This window comes from Lissotriton helveticus, chromosome 2_2 (assembly GCF_964261635.1).
Source record: "Lissotriton helveticus chromosome 2_2, aLisHel1.1, whole genome shotgun sequence".
NCBI lineage: Eukaryota > Metazoa > Chordata > Amphibia > Caudata > Salamandridae > Lissotriton > Lissotriton helveticus.
The window spans coordinates 425,887,092-425,911,351 of NC_136060.1; the positions used below are offsets into that span (position 1 = coordinate 425,887,092).

The 24,260-nt window shown below is 43.0% G+C and overlaps 1 protein-coding gene across 1 annotated transcript in view; it reads right to left on the reverse strand.

The window, feature by feature from the left end:
• The window catches only part of EIF2AK3 (eukaryotic translation initiation factor 2 alpha kinase 3), a 190,424-nt gene that overhangs the window by 53,269 nt on the left and 112,895 nt on the right, over window positions 1–24,260 (reverse strand). Inside the window, exons 6-9 of the mRNA XM_078678688.1 lie at window positions 17,895–18,057; window positions 16,920–17,060; window positions 15,974–16,096; window positions 8,215–8,438 (exon numbers count right to left, since the gene is read on the reverse strand). Of these exons, the coding sequence (XP_078534814.1) occupies window positions 8,215–8,438; window positions 15,974–16,096; window positions 16,920–17,060; window positions 17,895–18,057 (651 nt within the window). The remainder of the gene's footprint in view (window positions 1–8,214; window positions 8,439–15,973; window positions 16,097–16,919; window positions 17,061–17,894; window positions 18,058–24,260) is intronic.

Sequence of the window (24,260 nt, forward strand, 5' to 3'; positions counted from 1 at the left end):
GTCACTTAAACATTTTATAATAGCAACTTTAAAAAGCAGACAAAAAATAAATCACCATCTAACTGGACTACCAAAGTACATTCAAAATATACAGCCAGTCTGTAAAACTAATATAAAAAATAAATACAGTAAAGCAGTGCACTTGTTTGAACCTGCTTTATCGCTGAAGATAAAAGACCCTTTTTTTGGGGGGGGGGGGGGTATGAAAAATGTGCACAGGCTGTGTGTAGTCATTTCAAGTGAAGTGAGAAAAATGGACTGTTCCATTTCTCCATGATGTATGCTGTTGGGGGGGGGGATTAAAAGGGGAAAAATAATTTAATAGACCAAAGGATAAAGCCTGCTGACCAAAAGCTCCTCTCTGTATGTATTTTGTGAATTTGTTGGAAAAACAATAGTCTGGCAGACCCTTAAAGCAAACTAAAAGGCCAGACCTAACAAGAGGCAGAGCAGCGGAATGCTGGAATACAACCGCTAAGTGAGAAAAACAGAAACTGAAACTTGATATGGATGTTTCTGACATCTGCAAACATGTTACTGGCCACACAAGACTCTGAGAAACAGTATCTAGACATCGCCACAAGGTGGCAGCATACAGAATGGGAAAAAGACAACACGTGTGTAGCTCAGGACATAGTGCCTCATAGGGATCATTCATTAATAAGTACTCAGCGGCAGTGTGGAAAAAAACATAATTGAAAACGCAGCATTGCAGGAAGTAGTCCCCAATAGGCTTGAAATATTTTAATGGTATGCAGCTTCTTTAGATCAGCCATTAGCCAAAAGGTTTTTATTTTACTAAATTTATATGCATATAATAAGCTTATTTAAAGGAGTTTTCAGCCAGCCCTCTTCATCCCTGTGTCTATTTATAGCATTACTTTTTTCAGCTTCCCTCTACAGCATGGAGCAATGGGCCAGCCTCCTTCAACCACTAGCTAACTTCACAGTGATTTATTGCATCCTGCTCTTTCACAAGAGCAGCTTCACACAAAACAGTTCCCTTCAGTATCAGGGCTTAGAATAGCAGTCTGTTTTGTGAGGCTCAAAAATATTTTTGCTTTTAGCCCAATGGCTGATTGTATTTTTTTTTGTAATTGTCAAGGGCCTGGTATTTCCTCAAAAATAAAATTTTACAGACACCATGATAATAATAAAGAAGCATTGACAGACCCAAAAGCCTCGTCGCTAATAGCAGACTTTGTCAGTGCTCGTTTAAACATTGCAGTGCTTTGCCTTTTTAAGGTTAAACCTTCTCCAAAAAAGTGTTTGAGGGTTTGTTTCTTTAATTGCAAATAAGGAGATGGATCACAATAATGAAAAAGTTAATTTGCAAGAACTTAAAAACTGTATGTTTAAGGATAAGGTGGTAATCCAAAAGAAAAAGTCACTTCCCTTCCATAATACTCTTTCTGGTGGATACTCTAGTTAAGTGCAGATTCCTCAACTTTAGAATATCCTTTCAGATGTTAGATTGGATCCTGAAATGCCCCTAGAAGTGCTCCTGTGAGTGGCCATGTGACACCTGCGGCTTCTTGTTGACTTTGTTTCATCCTGGAAGTGACGGACCTAAGCGCCACCCCTTTGTGCCAATGGCAGCTTCCTTGATTTGACTCTTTCTGCATCCTTGGACACAGAGCATGAAACAATCGGTGGAATCAATGTGCTAATCTTAAATGAATCTGCAGTTAGTTAAAGAAGCCACTACAGAGTTACCGAAAGTAAATAACTTGCTCTTCTAATGGGCACTTCTTTCTTCAGATTTCTCACTCTCAGAAGAGATACTCAAGCAGAACACCCCAACCCCCAAGGTTGAGGGTCTGTTGAGTGGGCTCAAATTGTTTTTTTTAAAGTCCTGCGGGACTGAACTGGTGAAATGTCCTTCATTTCAGACCTGGCTGTCAAGGCTGTAGTGATGCATGAATATGTACACTGATGACCTTGTTGCAGCCTGGGCGATGACAAAGAAGGAACTCTGCATGCCAATGCAGCGGTAGCAGCCTTGGCCCTGGTGGAATAAGCCCTAAGACCTTCTGGGAGGTGCTTCTTGGTCAATGCATAGTATCGTAATGCACCTTGACAAAGTCAGTTTCTGCACTGTCTTACTTTACTCTGCCCCCAAGAATCCCACAAAACATTGTTCATTCACCAGATGGGCCTGATACAAATGATGGAAAAGCTTGAGGCTGTTTTGGGGTGCAGTCGATGGAGTCGCTCCTCCTCTATTGAGGGGTGAGACAAAGTAAAGAATGTTGGGAGGGTCATCGATTGACCAACTTAGATGAGAGTCAACTTTTAACAAAATAGGTCGGCCACGTGTTCAAACAAGTTTGTTCAGGATAAAAGGTGTTGCAGGGCAGCTGCACCTAGATAGCATGGAGTTCACTCACGCATCAGTGAGTTCGAAGCTATCACAGCGATCACTGTGAGGAAGACAGCTTTGAGAGTCAGAAGAAGCAACAAGCAGCTGTGCATTGGCTCGAAGGGAGTGCACATGAGGATCGTTAGGAACAAATGAAGATCTCAGTGAGGCATCACAAACGGTTTGGATGGGAACATAGGCATCAAACCTTTAATAAACGGAGGGGCGTGTTTCTTCAATAGGGGCAGTTGGTACGGCATACTCAAAAAAGGCTGAAGGGTTGATAAACGCCCATTAATCATGCCCACTGCAAAGCATTGCTGGGCCAAAGACAAAACAAACAAACAAATCATCTGATAGTTGGCTTGCAAACTGTCTGTGTTGCTACTCTACACCAGGCCACAAATTAGTCCCACTACCGGTTGTCAATGGACTTCGTAAATGGGTGTCTGGCAGCAAGGATGACATCCACAACCTCCTGTAGTAGATCTATCGCAATTACCACCACGCAATCTGCGCACATAGAGATTTAAAGCGCTTGGATACCCTTGAGTGATTAGTGCACTATACAAATCAACATATCTCAACAGGTGTAGATTAGGCAAGTGTGGGGTCAGAACTCTGGCCTGTTGCTGAGACAGACAATCCTCTCAACTTGGTAGCCCAATAGGAGGACAGATGCTAATGCGCATAAGTTCTGGGAACCACACTGTCCAGGCCAAATTCGGAACTACTCTGATGACTGAGCCCGGCTGTTCCAGATCTACAGAACTCTGGTCCGGAGAGGCAGAAGCACAAAGATTCTCATGCACAAGAAGCACAAGATCCTATGTATGATTCCATGCATGATTCTCATGCTCCACAGTAGCCCGAATGCATCTCCTAGAGTGCTTTCCTGGAAAATTCAAGGCGCAGAAGTGGCTGTAGGGAAAAGATCCAGCTAAGATTCTCTCACGGTCAGAAAATGCTCTACACCACCTTGTGGTGCACCTGCAATTCATGAACAGCAAGGCATCACTAGCTGAGTTTGCCAGCCCGGGCCCAGATGGTTCATGATCAGGGTGATGCCCTGGCTCTGTAGCCAAATCCATGGATACAGCACTTTTGAGCACAGGACCCAGGACCCCCGTCCGCCCGGTTTGTTGCAGTACCACATGGAAGTTGTGTTGTTCGTGAGAACCTGCACCAGCCTTCCCTTCATGAATGGCAGGAAGGCATTCCTTGCCAGTGGATGATCAGCAGATCCAACACATTTATAAGGGGCCTGTAGGAAACTGGGTTTCAGTTGCAGAAGTCCCCCCACTTTATGCCTGGTATTTGATGCAACTTTGAATGAAGTGCACAAAGTTCCTGCTAACCAGGCCCCCAGTGCCAGTGTTCTTTCCCCACAGCAAGACAAATGGTCACTTGATCCCCAGGTGACCAGGTCTTTGGCACCCCTGTAAGTGGTACATATCTTGTGCCACTCGAAGAAACCTAGCACCAAACTCATACAGACGGCCACTGCAGGCTGCATGACAAGGTGCTCTAAAAATTGAAAATAGAACATGGCACACAAGTGTGTGCCATGTCCCCTAACACTGCAAGTAATATTGGTAAGTCACCTGCTTTACAGCCTTTAAGCAGGGTGCATTATGTTACATGTGCGGACATATCTGCATGAGGATATACGCCCCTCTGATGGCCAGTTCTATTACTGACAGAACAAGTGAACAGGAAAGCCATCTTAAGGTATGTACTTGCCACTGGCCAAAATGTATTTACCAGCTACATAATGGTTTCACTGAATCCTATGGTGTTTGGTATCAAACACCTTGTATTAATAACCCCACACTGATTCAAGCGATGGATTTATTAATATATGCACCCAGGGGGTACCTTAGAAGTACCCACTGAAAATCATGTGTGCTGGCTGACTGGTCCAGTCCAGCCTGCCACCACAGACGAGTTTCTGACCCCTTGGGAGAGGAGAGCCCTTTCCTCAGAAGACAGAAACAATGCCTGCTCTGGAGAGAGATGTTGCCACCACCTCCTCTTCCAGGAAGGCTGGTAAATCAGCATATCAAGGTAGGAGGCTTCAAAGGCCTCTGCCACTTTTGGTATGCGACCCAAGGCTTCTCCGGACAGGTAGATGCCACCCCCTGCCCTGGGCCCATCTGGCACCAGGACATGTGAGAAAATTAGCTACGCTAGAGGCATGTTGCACTGCCAGGCTGTGCACACCTCTAGGGTGTGTGCACACCTCTAGGGTGACCAGTCTAAAGTGAACACTAAGTTGGGAATTCCACCATCTTGTGTGTGGTGGAAAAAGGAATTCTGGGACAGGGTGATGCCCACTCTCCAAAGTAAGTGGTCATTTAGGAGTTGTAGTGGTAGCCCATTGCCTACTGCTCCTCACTCCCCTAAGTATTTAGGAGACCCCCTGATACCAGGACTTCAGGTTTCATCACACAAAAAGAAGAAGTGGACCAAGAAGACTGCTGACTCGAGAACAGAGGAACACAACTGACATGGCGCCAAACCTGCCAGTCTGCCTGCTGAACCCGACCCTTGTGGCGCAACTGACTAGTCCTGCCGCTGTGCAGACTCCAAGAAACCCGAAGAGCTGCCAGCGCTTCGCCAATTGCCAGAAAAACTCTTGGTATAGAGAAGCTACTCCCCTGCAGCCGCAGGCACCAAAAAAGCAAGGTCAGATTTACCGTCCTGCTGCCTACCGGAACTTCCGACGCTGCAGCCACCCAGTAAGAGGTCACCCTGCTCCTACAGATCAGATCCGACATCCCTCCAAGTGTGCGGACGCCAAGACCGACAGGAGTTACGCAGTGTTAATACCTGGGATACCGGACCCCTTGACACAACCAAAGCTTGTTGTGTCCAGTCCGGACACCAACTCTGAGGAAAAGTGACCTGCATATCGGGGGACTTCAGGGACGAAGAGACCTACAGTGAGAGTGGCCCAGCTGTCCTGTTTACCCCCTCGTGCAGAAACCAAAGACAAAGAGTGAGTACCCGACAACCACCACCCAACACCTCAAAGCACCTCAGCACCGACGCCCAATTCCAGAGTAGGTGACGGTGACCTGGGGTCCTGAGACCCACGTGAGCCGAGCCCATATTTGGGTCTAACCAGAGTGGACTTCCAGTCACCGCCTGCAGTCTCTTTCTGCAGGCCCCCTCCAACTGTGAGTGACTCCAGCACCAAAGAAGACGCCAAAAGACACAACTTCACCCGAGCCCCACCGCCTGAGGAGAAGAGGACCAACGGTGACCCTACATGCCTGAGCTTCTCATGGGTCAAGCCTACCTTTGAGTTCGCCCGGACTGGCCCCCAGTCCCAGCTTGCAGCCTCTTTCTGGCCGGACCGTCCCCCGTTGAAGTGAATGGGGCATCCGATGCTGTAACACACCTCTGCACTAGGACACCCCAGACCCTCCTGAGGTGATATGTTGGTGTGGTCTTGGACCTAGCCCCATACTCACCTTAAGGCCAGAAGAACAGTCCTGTAAGTTGCTGTTAAGTGCCCAAATGCAGTGTAAGTGTTTGCCCCAAAGGATAACATTACCTGCACGGACAACTTTTAAAAACTGTACAAATTACTTACCTGATTCTGATGATCTTGGTATATAAATTCATATAAAGTTATGTGTTTTTATAAATTGGTGTTGGATTTATTCATTGAGTGTGTCTCACTTACTGCCTTTGTGTGTGCAATAAATGCTTAGCACTACCCTCTAATATGCCTAACTGCTCACCCACACTACCACAAAAGAGCATTTGGGGTGTCACTTGAGCCTCTGTAGACAGATTGGGGTTTGCCTGGACGTTTTACACATTGTACCTCTTTTTAATCCACTTTATTAAGATCCAGCTTCCTACAGAGCCTAACTTCCAATGGAGACCAGAGGCCACCGATCACCACCTCTACTGGATGGCCTTCCCAGCCCAGGAGGGAAGTGTCCACGCTCTATTCCGAAGCAGGAGGGTGTGCAGCTGGTGAGGATGCGGTTTAGCAAATCCAATGCAGATATTCAGTATCCGACTTACCCTGACCAGGATTGAGGTTTCTGTGCACACCTCTGCCAACCAGAAACCCAATTTACAAGAAGTTGTGCACAGCTAAGGGCAAATGAAAGCTGCTTGAAGGCTAATGCCGCAAGGGAGGAGGAATAGGAAGATTGGTGCCCCTGGTGACCGGCACTTTGTCAGACTGATGCATGTCCCTGGCCACAAAAGGGCTGAGGTGCTGCTGAGGGGGCGAGGGGCCTGGCGTTGTCTATTGCCAAACTTCTGGAAAGATGGAAACTTATGAGGGAATGGCAAGCAAGAGTCATTAGGCCTAAAGAGCACACCGTGGCTGGCTTTCTTGAAGGTCTCCTGGAAGGGATCAGCTTTTTACACAAAAAAAGGCAGATCCATGAAACAGTATATCCACAAGGGATGCCTACACATCTCCAGAACAGCCAGTGGATCTCATCCACAAGTGGCGACGAAGCAACACACTAGTGCTGACTGCTCATCTCAAACAATCTGTACCATTACATTAAAATACATATTTGGCTGAATCCTTGTCATCTGGACTAGTGGAGCCAAGAAGGCCTGGATCTCTTACGGGATTGCTAGCAAGATCGCAATTGCCATATTCCACAGGGCATGAGTATAATAGCCCAGTAGACAACTGGCACTGACCGACCTTAAGGATAGGCTGGCCGAAGAGAAAATTTCCCGAGAGCCTCAATCCGTTGACTCCCTATCATGGAAGAGAGGCGTGCTGTGGGGAATTATTTAGGATTCACCTTGCTGGTGAATGCTTGGACAACTAAACTCAGGAGTAGGATGGAGCGTAAGAAAATCAGGGTCGCCACACAATCGTGAGTGGCATCTGGCCACCTATTTACTGATGTACAACAGCATGGTTTCGCCCACTTGCCCATCAAGATGTTGATTAGGGTTCACTGAACATAGTAAGGGCTCAGGAGAAAATGTCTCAGGGTGGAGAACTTCAGTAAGCACAATTGCCTTAACCTCAAGAGAAGGATGTTGCAAATCTAGGTCCTTAGCAGCACATCTGATAACTACAGCAAACAAAGCTCCTTTGCGGGGAAACAAACCATGCTTAAGGGTAAGGATTTAACTCAATGGCCTCTCTTAACTCCATATATAAACTGTCATCATCATAATATGAGGGTAAATTATCACCATTGTCGTCTCCAAATGGCGGCAAGCTCTGGTCACACTCCAAACCAAAAAAGATGGGGGAGCAACTAAGAATGGCTCTGTGAGTTTGTCTGAATCACAATGTATCTAAACCGGCTTTAAATACATTTTAGTTAAAGTTAGTAAGGTATTACAAAAATGTTTCTCGCTTTGCATTGCAGTTTCCCTCTTAAAGACAGTCCAGACAGCATTTCAAAGATGTATACAGCCAATGTAAAAATGTAGTAATGACGGACCCCTACCACCACTACACTACATTTGTCTGAATATATCCAGAAAGGCTTAAAGCCAGGTGCACGTGTAAAGTAGTTAAAGTGAATCATTCTTCAATGAATTCAAGAATGGCAACCTACATTCATAAGGCTAACAAACTTTTCAACTGTACAAAGAATAAACATTTTTAAAAAAAATGTAAGCCCTTTTAGATGTTATGTGTTTTTTTGTTTAGAAGATATTTAAGCATTTATCATCAACGGTGTGACCAAGGATATTATTCTAAATCAAACTTCTTGAATAATCTATGTTCTCGTGTAATCCACAACGGAAACATACACTACATTCTATATGTTGGCGTTGCACATTGTTGTACATAGCAGGTCCGCTCAAATAAAATGGAACGGTTCTAAAGGCATACTCACTCTGGCATCCAGTGGATGTGGGTGGAAGAGCTTGCGCACAATGTAGGTCGTAGCAGTAATGCAGAAAAGAATGGTGCCTATGATTTCTTTCCACCAGTGCAGAAGCAGGACCGGATCTTTTTTGCGAATGTTCTTATAATTTGGATTTTCGAGAATCCCAACAGTGATCTGTGTGCCACGTTTGTTTCGCTCTCTCTTGTAATACGGTAGATAGTAACCATTATCTTTAACAGGAAAAGGAGGATAGATTAACAGCCATACTAACATTATGTATATTTAAGAGATTAGATTTGGCAATAAAAAATTAATACAGACATCAACAGGTGTGATTCCAGTGTGAAGAGAAGAGTGTCAAATAACATATATATCACCAAAGGGTGTGCCCCCTTGCTTTCTCATTGTTGGATAAACAGCTACATTTTTTTAAAAACAGGTTATTTGTTTCTAACAAGGGCTCTTAGACCAAAAGTCCGCGATCTTTCAAAAATCACTATCAAGTTTGTCAGGATAACGAACTTGTAAGCATCGACTTTTCCATCATGATATTTCAGTTCGTGAGATGTTCTTAGAGCATCTATGAGTGGCGTTGAACAATTAAGCTTTCCCTTGTGGGCAGCATTTTCCCATTAGATCATTAAGTCTCGTCTAATATAAAGACGAATTCTGCTATTTCCTACTGGTATGATGTGTGTTCATCCGTCTTAATTCCAAACAAGCCATATTCCAAGTTTGGAGAGTGTGTTCAGGCCACACACAGATTTAATCTAAAAATGATCATAAAAATGACCAAGGCAATTTGACCTACTGATTGAGTCGCGCTGGCCAGAAAAGCTGGACTACTTTACAAACATTTGTTAGGATTTCATGATGCAAAGTTAAATGACACTTCTGAAGAATTGTGCCATTCCACAATAAAGAGAGATGAACCCACTGGAATAATAATGTACACATAGAACATTCAGTTTGGGGTTCTAAAGGGTGGAGGGAGGGGTCGCCTATAAACATAAACAGGGTACTCTAACAGATTGTAGAGGTTTTTTTTGTGTGTAATATCCCTTGTGTGGGATTACTGATTCCAATAATGATGTTCTCACATCATCATCCTTGTGGCTATATCCTTCCAATTGTTAAGGGAAACGCTAAAAACTGGTCAATTCTGTCTCCAGAACCTTCTGATGCCATTACTAGACCATAGTCCACATTTCCCATGTTCTAGCCTCTTTATATTACCGAGGAGGAGTTAAAGTATTTCTCTGTCATCACTTCTGACAGAGCATTTTTCCCAAGCTCTCAGTAGGTTGTAAACACCCAAAAGGTGAGCGTGAAAAGAAACACCTTAAAATTAATATGCTTGCCAAAAAGAACTTCCTGATTGCTGCACTGTTAAGAGCTAATTACAAAAGGACACACTATCACATAGTTTACTCTGCTGGTTTACAACACGAATCGAACACAGAGCCTTCTTCCTCACCGCCCTTTTATGCTGTCAATAAATTGATCTTTCAGACTTGCGGGTAAATGTAACCTGTTGAGGCTTGAGCTGGGATTCCCTGGGAAGTTCAAAAAGCATCTTTTTTTTTAAAACGTCAGAGCCTGGTATATTTTAGCGATGAGGAAAAGGTTGGAGTGGGTTCTTGTAAGTATTGAAAAAATAAAATTAGTTATTTGTTTCCAAGAGAAGGATTAATTCACATTGTAAACCGAACTCAAAGGCTAAGTTTAATCTTCACAACCAGTATCCCACCTAAAAAGGCAACTGCCACAAGTGGTCAGATTTTTTTTTTGCGGAGTTTTATATAGCGCGAACTAGACCGAACCGAATCAGGTATCAGAGCGCTTTACATATTTTTCAGTTACGTTACATGAGGACACACTTTCATTTTAGGCACGGGGAGATTAAGTGATTTGCCCAGAATCACAGGAGGTTTTGGCGTCGTTACCGAGACTCGAACCCAGATCCGAGGTCGAGCGCCCTAGCCGTTAGGCCAACTCCTCTCCCCTAGAAATATCAGATGCTCTTAGAGATGCTCTTTAATCAAGTCCACACCAAGGGCAAGCAAGCATCTATACTGCGAGGAACCAAACCCCACCAGCCAAGATAGCACGGTTCAAAACACTGATAGTCAATGAGCAAAGGGGAGCTTCTAAAGAACAAAAGTGACCTCCATGAGCTATTCCAATCTTGCAACTACAGATTTTAGAAGGTATACTACCCATGTTTGTTCAATGTCTAAAGTCTCAGCCAATCAAAAGCGAAAAACGCAGACATATAATGAATTGCGCATTGTCAAAATAACGCAACTTTCATAACCAGCAAAACCAAGTAAATAAGGCTGACTGCAAGAAAGTTGGCCCTGTGTTATTTAAATCAATCCTTCCATTAACATGTGTGACACTGCTTGAGGTAATAATATTTCTAGAAACACAACAAAACTATTGGCAGAATTCTATAGGAATCCCACTAGAACTATTAAATGGGCAAATGTTGACTGTAGATTGTAAATCTTCTCAGACTTTTCAAAAGCTTGCAGTAGACAAACGACACACAAGAAGACATTAAACATGGGATTGGTATGAAGGTAGAGCCATTACAATATGCATGGAATGTGGTCGGTTGTCTTAAGACTCTGTGGTAGGGTGGGAAAAGACAGTAGATCTATAGCAAGTCTTGCAGGCAAAATGTTGTGTAAATGTGTTATTTAGATCCATCTGGCCCGTCTCAAAACTGGTACTGTTGTGGATAATGGACTGTTTTGGAATGAATGTAGCTCTTTTAAAGCAATAGCTGCACAATTGTTATCTTTGAGGATCTTACTGGGAAAATGGTTAGTTTTGAGACTGCAAATGGATCTAGCCCTGATGCCTGGGCTACACCACAATACTTGGCTCTGTGCACAAATATTCAGTAATTCTAATGTTGGTGTACAGACATGATAGAATAATGGAGAGTGGGATGGCACACACAGAACAGGTCTGTACCAGTAAGTATTGCTGGAATAGGGTGGGAAGGTCTTCCCGCTGAGCTGACAGGTGTTACATTGGGCTCTGGAAATCTCAGCTTTTTCTGCCTTGGCTTTCCTTCAAGCTTTGGGAAGCCTACAAATCCTGGAAATAAGGTACACATTTCAAATGGCATTCTTCAGAGTAGCCCACATTCAAAGAGAACCACTGATGATTCAAGAGCAGTGTCTGAAATAGAGCAATTCGAATCTACATTGTGACTGCACACCAATAATTGTCCTAAAACTAGTTCAAATCACAGCGATGTGAACAACACAGTGGGGGAACAAGCACAATGGCTAGTGCTTTTACCTTTAGTGATATTTTTAGCAGATACACTGCAACAGACCGAAATGTAGTCCCTTCACACTGCAGCCTCCTGTTTGTTCATTTGTGCATAAAAGACTTGGGGCCAGATGTAGGTAAATAGTATTTACCGATTCTAAGATACCGAATTTTACCAATTCGGTATTTTAGAATCGGTAAATGCTATGTAGCAAATAATTCGGTAAAAATTACCGAACCGTTAATATTCGGTATTTATCGAATCGGTATTTACCGGATCTGTATCGCCATTCATTCCTATGGGCCTGGAGGCCCATAGGAATGAATGTCAATTAGCGAATCGGTAAATACCGATTCGGTAAAATAGGGAAAGAGTCAAGGGTGGCAGGGTGTCACATTGACACCCTGTTGCACCCCTGAATAGTGCTTGTGTGCACATGTGGCACACATACGCTAAGGGCATGAATGTCTGCCACATGGCACTGGTGTAAATGCACAGATTTGCATTTACAAAGGTATTCGTTATTTACCACCAACTAATAGTTTGTGGTAAATAACGAATCCTTAAAGCACGGAAGCACTCTTCAAAGTGCTTCCTACATGTCATTCACCGATTCGGTAAATACCGAATCTGTAAATGATGATTCGGTAAATACAGAATCGGTAAATACCGATTCGGTATTTACCGAATCTCCCCTACATAGCAAATGGCTCAATACCGGTCGGTAAACCTGAAATTTACGGGATTTTGGGTTTACCGACCGGTAATGGGCCACCTACATCTGGCCCTTAGATCTTAAAGGAGGACAGATCAGCTCATCAATGACTGTGATTAGATGTGGATTCCCTTCTTGAAGAAGACAAAGAGAGTGGATAAAACCACTTCAAAAGTTCCGCATCATCACAGTCTTTATTGAGTGAGATCATACAAAAGTAGCATGCAGTCACGATTTATGGTGGACTATTGCAGGAGCACTTCTAATTCATCACAGGATGTCCTTCCGGGTAGCACAATTGTCTGTCCTTCTAATGGCAGTAAGCAGCTCAGTCATCAGGGAAATTCAAACCTATTTCCAGTACATGTTTCCCCAAGAACCCCCAAAATGCTCCAGGAGGGAAGAAAACTGAAAAAAGAGCCTGCTGATGGTCAATGCACCCAAAACCACAACATGCAATCATTAACACTACAATACACATATCCATACCTTGCTGTATATTTGCAGAAATAGACATTAAAAGTACCGCAATGTCACCAATAACACCACATGTACCAATATCAATAGTGTAACCAATCACTGTAGCAACACATTGCGCAACCTTTGGAGTTTTAATCAAGGATAGCCAGACAGTCAAGATGTTTTGAAACTTGATTTAACTGCCAATAACACAAGGTATGCTCAGACGTGAGTCCCTTGCTCACTTTGCCACTGGATTCTAGCAAGCCGGGCTGAAGACGGCTGAAATGCCAGAAACCGGTCCTCGGAAGCTTGTTTCCGGTCCAGGGAAGGCATGGCTTGGCAGTTCGGGCTGGACTGTTCCCATGAGGCACAGGGTCAGACTGATTTGCATATGGCCATGTCTGAACTGGGGTGGCAGAGTGGGCTAAAGAATGGTGATGGAGGAGTGTTTGATTGGTTCAGATGCTCCATCCATCACCACCTCCTTTTCTAATAACACAAATTCTCCAGGGCCCAGCAGTACGGTGTAGTGTCCCCATACTGTAAGCACGGTCACAAATTGATCTTCTGAAATAAGATGATCTCCGCCACAAGCACCAGAGATTCAGATACGAATCAGTGGGACACAATATGTTTTTATAAAGAGTAACCAAGAGCAAGTATTTTGTCACCCACATTTCTGGTCGAGACTTGCTTCTTGAGCTATCCAATGGCTGGTCTGCAGAAGGGCCTTCCGGATCATACCAGAACACCAATGACCTTCCATGAGAACATCATCCAGTGGGACCATGCCCTGCTGTTTCAGAAGGTGTTACTTTAATTTGTATCTGTAGAGACGCCTTTTCTGTAAAATATCTCCTTCTTCGTGCATGATTTAGGACAAGAAGGCCACCAGACAGATCCTATGAATCAGGCAACATAAGCGGCTCATGCCACTAAATAACTTGTACGGACATAACAATGCATCTGAATACATGCAAGGTTTGCAAGCTCCAGCTCAATTTTACATGTGCGACTATCCAATTTATTTATTTTAACGATTTATAGAGCGCGCAAATACCCGTGGGTGTCTCGGCGCTGCAGGATCGTGGACTAGTTCAAATATCAGGGTGCCGCTGGCTGAGTAACCGGGTTCTTGTCTTCCTTCTATTGGTTGAATAACCAGGTTTTTGTCTTTTTTCTGAAAACCAATAGAGATTGGCTAGATCTAATCTCTGCTGGTAAGGTGTTCCAGAGTTTTGCAGTGGCCACAGTGAAGCGTCTGTCTCCCCAAGAAACAGTTCTTGTGCGGGGGATCAAGAGGAGATTAGCCGTGGAGGACCGGAGGTCTCTGGAGGGAACATATGTTTCTACGGCATTGTTGAGGAAGAGGGGGCCAGCTTTGCGGGATGCCTTATAGGCGATACACAGAGCTTTGAACTTTATGCGCTTTCTTACTGGAAGCCAATGATAGTGTCGGATAATGTGCGAGATGGATTGTCGTTTCGGGGTTCCAGATAGCATTCTGGCCGCAACGTTTTGCACAAGTTGAAGTCTGCTAATGACTTTAGTTTGGGCGTTCATAAAAAGGGCATTACAATAGTCGATAGTAGACATTACTAAAGTGCTGACCAGTGTTTTCCCTGCGTTTAGGGGCAAGAATGGGAGTAGATTTTTTATCATTCGCAGCTTGAAGAATGAGGATGATACCACAGTATTTGCGTGAGGTGCAAAGGACAACCTGTCATCAAATATGACACCCAGGTTTCTAACTTTGGTGACAGGCACGGGGGGTGGGCCCTGTGACGTAGGCCACCAACTGGGTGACCAGGTAGGCAGTAAATTACCACCTGGAAGAAGGTGAAGAGGAATGTCGTGGCCAGCATACAGTATTCAATACCAAAAACAACAAAAGCTCAATTTGAACAGCCTACTTCACAACAGACTGGTGACCGGTCTTTATAGACAAAAACCTCAACATAGCCTTTTCAACAGGTATGGTTTCAGCATCTGCCATCTGGGAGTAAGCTGCCTCATATGACACACTACATGTAAACAAAAGGTGTAAATCGCCAAACTGCCTGAAATCGACCAGTGCACAGAATGCTCTTAATAAGCTATGTGCAACAGTCCATCAGTCACTTAGTTACAGCCAAAGGTGACTTGAAGGCACAAACATGATGGGCAGTAACTTCATGATGTGACCAAAGCAACTCAAGCAAAGACTGGAAGAATCCATAGATGACTACTCTCTAGAAAAGATACACAAATAATGTAATCAATGTAGGGGTGGGCGGAATTTGCGTAATCGCGTTACGCAAATCTCCGCGAAATGGTAAAAGATCTCTGAAAACACGCAGAAATTCAGCAAACACGTGGAATTGCTTGTTTGCGATGCTTTTTTACTGTTCGCAATCGCTGTTTGCGTGCTCGGGGGGAATATCTCGCGAACACGCATTTTGAGAACACGAACAAGCAAAACATTTCGCGAAGTTGCGGAACGCAGGCTTTTGGGCAATATCGCGTTCTCCGCGGAACGCCAAATTACCCGAATTCCGCAAATTCCACGAACGGAACAAAATTTGCCTCCCAGGCATAAATCAATGCTGTTTTAGTAGTCATAGGTGCCTCAGCCGTTCCCCCCCCCCAAAAAAAAGCACGGCTGAAGCACTGATGGAGAAAATAATCAGAATGTTTAGTAAACTGCATGGATAAAAAAAGCAAATGAGCACACATTGTCCCAAGAAAAATGATGACTGAACAAGAGCTGACTTTATTGTCCATTTGCGATATTCTCACAAGAGGCAGAGAGTGGTAGTTTATAATATCCATGGACAGAAAACATGCTAAGTGCTAGTGGAGTCGCAAATTTTGTTGGGACAAGTTCTAGGCAGCAGGTGGAAAGCATGTGTGCCCAAATCACTTTTTGATTTGAAAAGTTCAATTTTACACATCCCAGTGGATCTTGGCTTTGCAAAGGAGCCAACATTAGAAAAATGCAGGGACTATATAGCATTGAGCTTACAGTACTTCCTTCACTAAGTGTCTGTCTAGTCACGGGTGAGTAAAATATTTAAGGTGAAAACTTAAGTTTTCAAAACAATGGTGGTGCTAAATTTTATTATTTATTAATCATCAATTGAGTGGCATTTATCTTTTGGCTGAATTTCCTATGAAACAGCAGCAAATGTTAAACTCCCATTGGAAAGGTCAAACTCAGATTTTAACAAAATAAACCTTGTCCTGATACAATACAGTAGGTCTATTTTTCTCACAGCCATGAAGAGATTCCAAACAAGATTGTCATTGACACTTACCATAAGGATACTGCAGCACTGACAGAGCACCGTTGCTGTACTCCTCATGAGAGTACTTATCATTACTCAGGCATTTATCAAACTCATCAGAACCAACCAACACAGGTGTCCTGGAAGGAGAATCTGGAAACAGAAAAATCGCCATCAGGTATTGCAAATATATCATGTAAATACTTTTCAAGCTTGATAAATTGCATTGCACTGCAAGCACATTATGTCATTCATATACCACCCTAAACCATATGCAGCTGTCACTTATCTCGAGCAGAATGTGAAATTGCCAAACTGGACCATGTGGCTAGGAAGGAGCTTCCTAGGAATTTCAAAATGTGTTGATTTACTGCCTGATGGGAATAGGGGTGCATTTTACAGAGAACACTTCACACATGTCAATGTTCTTTCCTTTCGGCTGTACACGCTGGTGTTATTTGTGTAATTTCGGGAATTTCTCTTTATGCCAAATTTGAGAAATTACACCACTTTGTGTAATTATGTGCCATTTCCAGTTAACAATGACCATGAATGCATGGGAACAACAGAACACCACCAATTCTTCTTTGTAGGGCTTTTGTTTTGTGCACTACTTTTTTAGTGTAAATACGCCCTTGTGTCAAAAAGGGATGTAAGGATGTATTCCACACAAACATATATAGCACAAAATGACAATTTGTACTTTGCCTAGTTATGTAAGATTTTGCAGAAATTTCACGTAATTACACAAAAGAAAATGATGTGTATTTCGCACATCCCTAATGGTCTTCAAAAAAGTGAGTATAAAGTGAGGTTCTGAAAACATTCATTTTGCTATGCCTGTTGGAAACTGTCCACCATGGGAGGGGGATGGGGCAAATAATGGTTGAAGAGCTAAACTAGTTCATGCATTTGAGGCAAAACATCTGCGTAGCTGGATGGTTCCTCACTTTCTGATAGAAAAAAAGCCACTCACGTATTAAAGGTTTCCATCGAATCCTGGGCAAAGTAACAACTGAATTTTCGTTTCTTCTGGTATCAAGAGCTGTTGGATTCACAGGAAACTTTTCTGAAATCCTGACAGAGGACTGTAGATAGAGTTGTCCCCTGTACATTCCTGCGTAAGCAACCAAAGATGAACAGTAAAAAACAACTAGCAAGAGACAGAGGCATCTACAATGTCCTAAAACTTGTGAATAAATAATTTCTTTTTATACTAATAACACAATAAAATACTGAATGGGTTTAGTTAACCTCATCCATGCCCAGATCGTCATGAGTCACAGTAGAGCTGTGCTCATGACTAGCTGGGCTCGTCATAACCGCCGCGGTCCGCCCACGCGCGATTGACTCCCCGCCTGTGCGAGAGAATTAATCAGTGGGCAGAGTCATGACGAGCACAGCTCGTCATAAGCACATCTCTACTGTGACTTATGACGAGCTGCCCCCCCCCCCGTGCCGTGGGGGAATTACCCCCACATTGAAGGGGGTATGAAAATAGACGGATAAAAGCAAGGAAAAAACAAGAAAAATACAGCAAAACAGGAAAGAATGCTTAAGACTTCATGAATTAACAATAAAGATTTTTTTTATGATTTAGGAGGGGAGTCATAGTTGTACCTAAATATTTAAGAGGAAAAGAACATAAAAACAGAACGAACTGGAAAAGGTAATGGCATCTATTTAATGAAAACAGATTCATTTTCACATTATCATGTTAAGTAACGGACGGCGTTCCCTCCCAAAATCACCACAGGGCTCGATAGACAATTCTCATTAAATTAGTATTGATTTTCTTCCTGGGACATGCTTGAGAATATTCTTGAATAACCATTGCTTTTTTTTTTTACAACCCATTCTCTAAGGAGAACAGCAAAAAGCAACAAACCATGATAACTTTAAGTACAGAAGCTACATAGGAAATACAAAGCACAACGATTTGAGAACTCACCCAAATAGAAACTGGACTCTGTGGCTCCCCTGGCAGCTTCGACAATATCCTCCTCATCCTCCAAGATCTCGTCATTTGAACTATAGCTGGTGTCATCGAAGAGACTGATGGGAACAATCTTCCCATTTGTAACCAACCAGGCAGAAGCAATTGGAGTGCAAAACTAAACAAAAGATAGGTTTATTTTAGATGTATACAGCTGCTGTACTGCTGCAACCACCCCAATGGTAAACTAAAACATGCACTTCAAAAAAACAAAAAGGAAGCTATTTATGCATATGAACCAATAAGTAGGTAGTGTATTTTTAGGGTTACACTTAAGTGAATTCAATAAAACAAATGTAAGAGTAGCACTGAATCCTAAAAACAATAGGTTTAAAAATCAGAAATGCAATCATCCTATTTCATTAAAACTCAGACACCTTGCCGATATTCCTTGTTGCATACGTTTGTCTTTCATTGTGACTACCATTTGACCACTCTGTACTATGGGGACCAAGTTTTGGTAGGCCCTTGCCTTCATCTCCTTATGGGATTGTGTCAGCGCTACGAATGCCATTCATGGGGTTTCTTATTACTGTTACGTTGTTATTTAGGTTGGAACTGCATCATAAATGAAAATTGGCGTAGATATTGATATTGTATATGTGATTTTGGAAGCACAAGAGCGAAATCCTTTACTTAGTTCACAGGTTTCCCCGTGACGCCGCCCTGCCTCCGGGATGTGGGCCACGACTGGCTGTGTACCCCCTTTTGGGCCTGGCCTACCTTGTCCGCATGTGCCGACTGACTTGCTGTTTGTATAATTTGTGCCTTCTTTTTATCCTCGCCAACAAAAAATAAAATTTATTAAAAAAAATTTTTTTTTAAAAACTCAAGACACCTACTCAACTAAGGATTATTCCACTAGTTGGTCCATATTTCTTAATTTCTAGGAGTTCACAAACAATTCCAGATAAGTCTTCTAGGAGGCAGACACTATTACAGCTTTCTACGAGAGTTAAAATGACTAAACATGTATGCATCAGAGCATGATCCAATGTAACAAGTAAGTTTCAACTTCTTTACTTTTTCCTCGTGCAGATTCAGGTCCTGTGTATAACATATCGACCTCATCCTCTATTCCTAGGAAATGTTGTTATTCTGGAGTAATACACATTTTCACCAAGGGATTTGTTGCTTGTGATCTAATTGGAATAGTTGTTCAGTCATGTATTGTTAGGTCAATTTGATTTTACTTCTCTCCATGACTTTGTGCTGAATGATTTTATTTACTTGTACTCCATTTTCCAACAAAAAATATATAAAATAAGATATATTTTTCAAACTACTAGGTTCTCCCGTGTTTTTCATGTTAAGATTTCTTTTTGCTTGATGTTGTCTAATGACACTTTGGCGTTTGTTCTGTTAGGACTAACTCCCTGATTTATCTCTGAATAACAAAAGACTGTTGTGAATCACATCCCTTGTAGGCTTCTTTTACCGTTTATATCGCTGCCCAAGCCTCCAAGGGTATATTGGGTTCCCCAAACTATTGAGTGTATAACGTAGCAGCATCTCTTTGATTAAGTAGTGCTAATTGGACATCTAAATGTAATCAAGTGTGCCTTGCCATTAATAATAAAAAGGGATTACTAGCAATTTGAGGGTGCAACAAACTAAAAACGCTGCCAATGAAAATACAGACATGAAAATAGTGATTTTTCACTTTAACAATTTTGGGCAATGTCATATGAAAAGCAAAATAGAACCTCTTTTGCTGGGTTACTATAAACAGATGGAGGTGCAAAGGATAAAGGTGTGAAGGGGAAAGGGCACAACACCATGACTGAATAAACATGAACTTTAAGGAAGCAAGGGAGGAAATTGCTTGGGTCATGGGTACCAACACCCACCTCCCAGAAGAAACAAAACACAATAGGTGAGAAAAATAACTACTAACAAAATTCAAATGCAGGGAACTGAAGACTTTCACATTCAACCAATTTCAAAAGTGTCAATGAACAATCTAATTCAGCGACATCATCATCAATACATTTCAGAATCTCTGGGGTTCTAATGAATAGGTTCAATCGAAGGTTATATTTTATCTGGGTATGGTGTGGTTAAAGGAAGGAAGAATTTAATCTGTGTTCGCAAAACAAGGAGTATTTTTTCCAACATGGATAAAAAAACTACATAGAATTTTTCAAATTAGCTGTGGTTTAACATAACCAACGTGAAAACAAAAGTCCTGCATAACTAACCTAGATGATAAAAAGGAACTCATGATTTTAAAGACGAGTACGCTACCACATTTTGTAAACCATAAAGAAAGGAGAGTTGTGTCTCTGGTATTACATAGAGAGAAGTGTTTGATTGGCAAATGCTTATTATGGCTTCTTCCCAGAAGATGTCATTGTGGTGCACTAACTTAAGGCGAAGTTGTGACCCTGTGTGGTACTCCACGTCCCATTTGCCGAAATATTAGGAGACTGTTCGGATTCACACAGAACATAATGGCTTGAAGATACTTGTCGTAAAGCGCATATCTTTGTGTGGCCTATTTTTCAGATTGGATTTACTGGTATTTTGTAACTCTGGGAATACGACCTACACATAATGAGTAAACCCAATTAGCAAGTGGGACTTTTTGGAACGGCCACACACATTGTGCAGTTACACCGGCATCAGGACTTCTGTTTCAGCCCTAAACTTCAGAAGCTAAAAGTCACAGCCACCTCATGACAAAGTAAAATATTTTTGGACATGCTGAAAAAGCCTATTTATATTATTTGCTAAGTCACCTTAAGTAGTATCTTGAAGACCACAAGGCTATGTGCAAAAAGTTTGAAAGTGAACCATGCCAAATATGGAGTTAGCATGTTTCAAACTAACAAGTTTCACACGTCTTGTTACTGTGTAGGCTGGAGCAGGCTTTCTTTGTGGAGAGGTGTGGCTCACTGGTTAGAGGCGGCAGACCTGTAAGCAGAGAACGGCCCGGGACCAGGGTTCAATTCCCGATGCGGCAGGGTCTTGGACCAGGGTCAACGGACTCGATAATTCTCGCCTTAGTGCCTACTCTAACCAGGGAACACATTCGGTAACTCTGGGCATTAAGCTTGCCTCATCTCTACAACGGCCCCCCACAGACGCCGGGGATGCCTGGTTTCACCCTGGAGATACCCAGAAAGGGACCATCTCACAGGGAAAACCAGGACGGGTTCCCCAGCGGTCTACAGCGCCAGGACACTCGGGTAGAGTAACAGTGCGCTTTACAAGTATCCCACATTTTCATTTACATTTGTGTTAAAGGCCTGCTTTACATACAAGTCATACTTTCTTGTTTTAACTCAAGAAAGGAACAGTTAAATTATTCTTCCAGTCATTGCGATACTAAGGATTGTTGATTAGTGTGCCCCAATGATAATTTTTATACAGTTGTTCCCCAGTGTGGTTCTGTCATTCTCTACCCTTCTACGGTAGCAGTAGTTACATTTCCCCAGCACAGCTGAGATATGTAAGGCGGCTCCCACCGAAGAACAAATGACCTTTGGAGGAACTGAATCATATGGTACTTCGCATGAAAACAGGAAGATGTTAAATACAAGAACAGTGGGAGGAATTCAGGTAACTGACAAAACGGCAGGCAGGAAACTTGATGCTGACCATGTATAGTAAAAAGGATTCTGGTGTGAGCTCGGCTTTAAAGATGGCCGTAGCAATAGTTATGCTGGATTCTTTCACCACAGGAGGTTCCCTGCACCCAGTGTGAGTGGTGCTCCTTGAAATCCGCGATACTGAGTTTTCTGGGACTGTTTTTCAGTAGAAATTAAAATATGGAAATGAAAATAAGATTGATAAAGCGCTCTAATACTGAGGGGTGTCTAGGTGCTCATCTCCAAAAAAGCTAGCCTGCTAACTCAGGAGAGGAGTTACTGGATGAAAAGCCAGGTCTTAAGGGCTTTACTGAAGGCTAACAGTTGTTTTTGTTTTCAATTCGAGGGGAAGAGTCTGGTTGTGCCAATGACAGCTTCTCCCGCCCGAGAAAGATTTTCTAAATTTGGGAGCAATATGATTATGGGCGGAGGCAGATCGAAGAGGACTAGATGGTGTATACCATTGAGAGCTTTGCCGGTAAAAGTCGGGCCAATGCCGTGGAGTGCCCTAAAGGCAGTGCACAGGGCTCCTTGACTGTGAGCCCATGAGGATTAAGCACAGAGGAAACAGACTCGTATTTAGGGTGGCCTAAGAGTAGGGGGTCAGATGCATTCTGTAGGGTCTGGATTTTGTTAAGAAATGTTTTCTGAAAGTTGACAAATAGGTCGTACAATAGTTAACTCTGGATAGTACACGAGCTGTTTTCACGGTTTTCTGCAAGTTGGGAGGGATGAAGGGAAATATTTTCCTAAGGAGCTTTATTAGTGTAGAAGGTGGCAGAGGTAATGGTGTTATCGTGGCACTCAAAAGAAAGTTTGCACTCAAAACTACTACTAGACTTTAACCTTATTGACTGGGGTCGGGAGAGAGCCAAGCTCCTGCGGTCCTCAGGCTGGGGACCAAAAGGAAGAGTTATGCCGAAAAAAAAAGACCTCCGTTTTACTGGAGTTGAGTTTTAGTCAGTTAAGAGACATCCATTTTTCAAGCTGGAGCAGACAGTCGTAAAAGCGGAGGGCTGTGTCTGCTGGATCGTTGGCCACAGATATCACACTTTGGGTGTCACTGGCGTAGGAAACGCCTGAGAACCCGAATGACCTGATCATTTTCTCTAGAGGGGTGACATAAATGTTAAAAAGGGTAGGGCTCAATGACGAGGCCTGGGGAAATCTGCATAGTAATGTGAAGACAGGTGAGTTGAAATCTTCAAGAGCAACAAACTGTTCAAGGTTGGGGAGAAAGGATCTGAGGAGAGTGAGGGCTCCCCCTTGATACCCACGAGACAGGACTATTTTAAAGAAAGTAGTAACTGACAGTGTCAAATGCTACCGAGAGGTCTAATAGGACCAATGCAGCATTTCCTCCTGCGTCGACAGTCTGCCTGATTTTGTTCCGCCGCTGTGATGAGGGCATGCTGCATGCCATGATGGCTTCTGAAGACCAACTGATTTCGATGAAGATTTCCATGATTCTCGATAAAGGATATTAGCTCAGCGTTCATAGCCTTATCAACGATTTTGGCAGGAAACAGAAGGTGTGAAATAGGCCGATAGTCCGTGGTGTGAAGATTAGGCTTTTTCAGAAGAGGGAGAATAGAGGCTAACTTCCACTTAGTGGAAAACTAGCACACGCAAAACCTCTACTTAAAAATATCCGTGAGGTGCTCCACGATGATTTCTGGAGCCAGAAGTATAATTTGGGTGGTTGCGGGTGGGGGGCAGGAGTCGAGGAGGCAGCCAGATTTTGTTTTCCTAATTGGGGTTAGGACTTGTGCTGGGGAAAGAGATGTGAAAGTGGATAGAGTAGTGGGGTCGTCGCCAGAAGCAGGCTGATGGAAGGTTACATTAACTGCAGGAAGCAGCGGTGAACCCAGTTGATGTCCAGGAAAAGTGGGGGCTTAGGTTCTCTAATGGAGCATCCTCAGCCGAAGTCTGACAGGGTCTATGATTCGCTGAGATATGGCTATAGACTGCCCCTACCTTATCCTGAAAGAAAGCAGCTAAAGAATTGCAAAAGGCCTGGCTGGTGTGAGTATTTTTATTTTTTGGAGGCTAGTGAGTTTTTGTACCATAGCAAACGGTTCTTTGGATGGGTTTTTAGAGGATTCAGTTTTGGTGGAATAGAAGCAGATTTTCACTTTGAGAATATGTTCTTTGTACACTGCTAGGGAAAACTTGAATGATACTCTTTCTGTGGTGCCATAGCTTAGCCTCCATTTTCTTTCCAACCTGCAAACAAGTCTCCTTCTGGAGTCTAAGACTCTCAGTGAACCCTGGTTCATAGGGCGTGTTTCTAAGTCTCAGCGGGAGGGAGGAATTGTGAAATGTGGGAGGGATATGAGCTAAAGATGATTCAAAAGATTCAATTTAAATCGTGTGCCAGGGGAGAGAAGGTCAAGAGGGCTTTGGTTTTACGGGGAGGGCGGTACATCTGCTTTAAGTTTGAGAATAAATAGGACTGCCAGGTGGTCATTTAAGAGGTTCTGCAAAAGAGAGAGATGAACATAAATGTATTAGGCCCCATCACTAATTACTAGCTTTTGGCTACTATTATCTATTATTACTAGAAGAAGGGCTCTCAAGGCAGAGGCTACAGAACACAACTGATCCTGAATGGGACCTGAAAAGGATGAAAATGTGAAATGTCATACCCCTGCAAACAAAGATAAATCTTCATACATTATGCTACGTACGAACAGGAACCAATCTTGTGGTTTGGTTCCATTGCCCC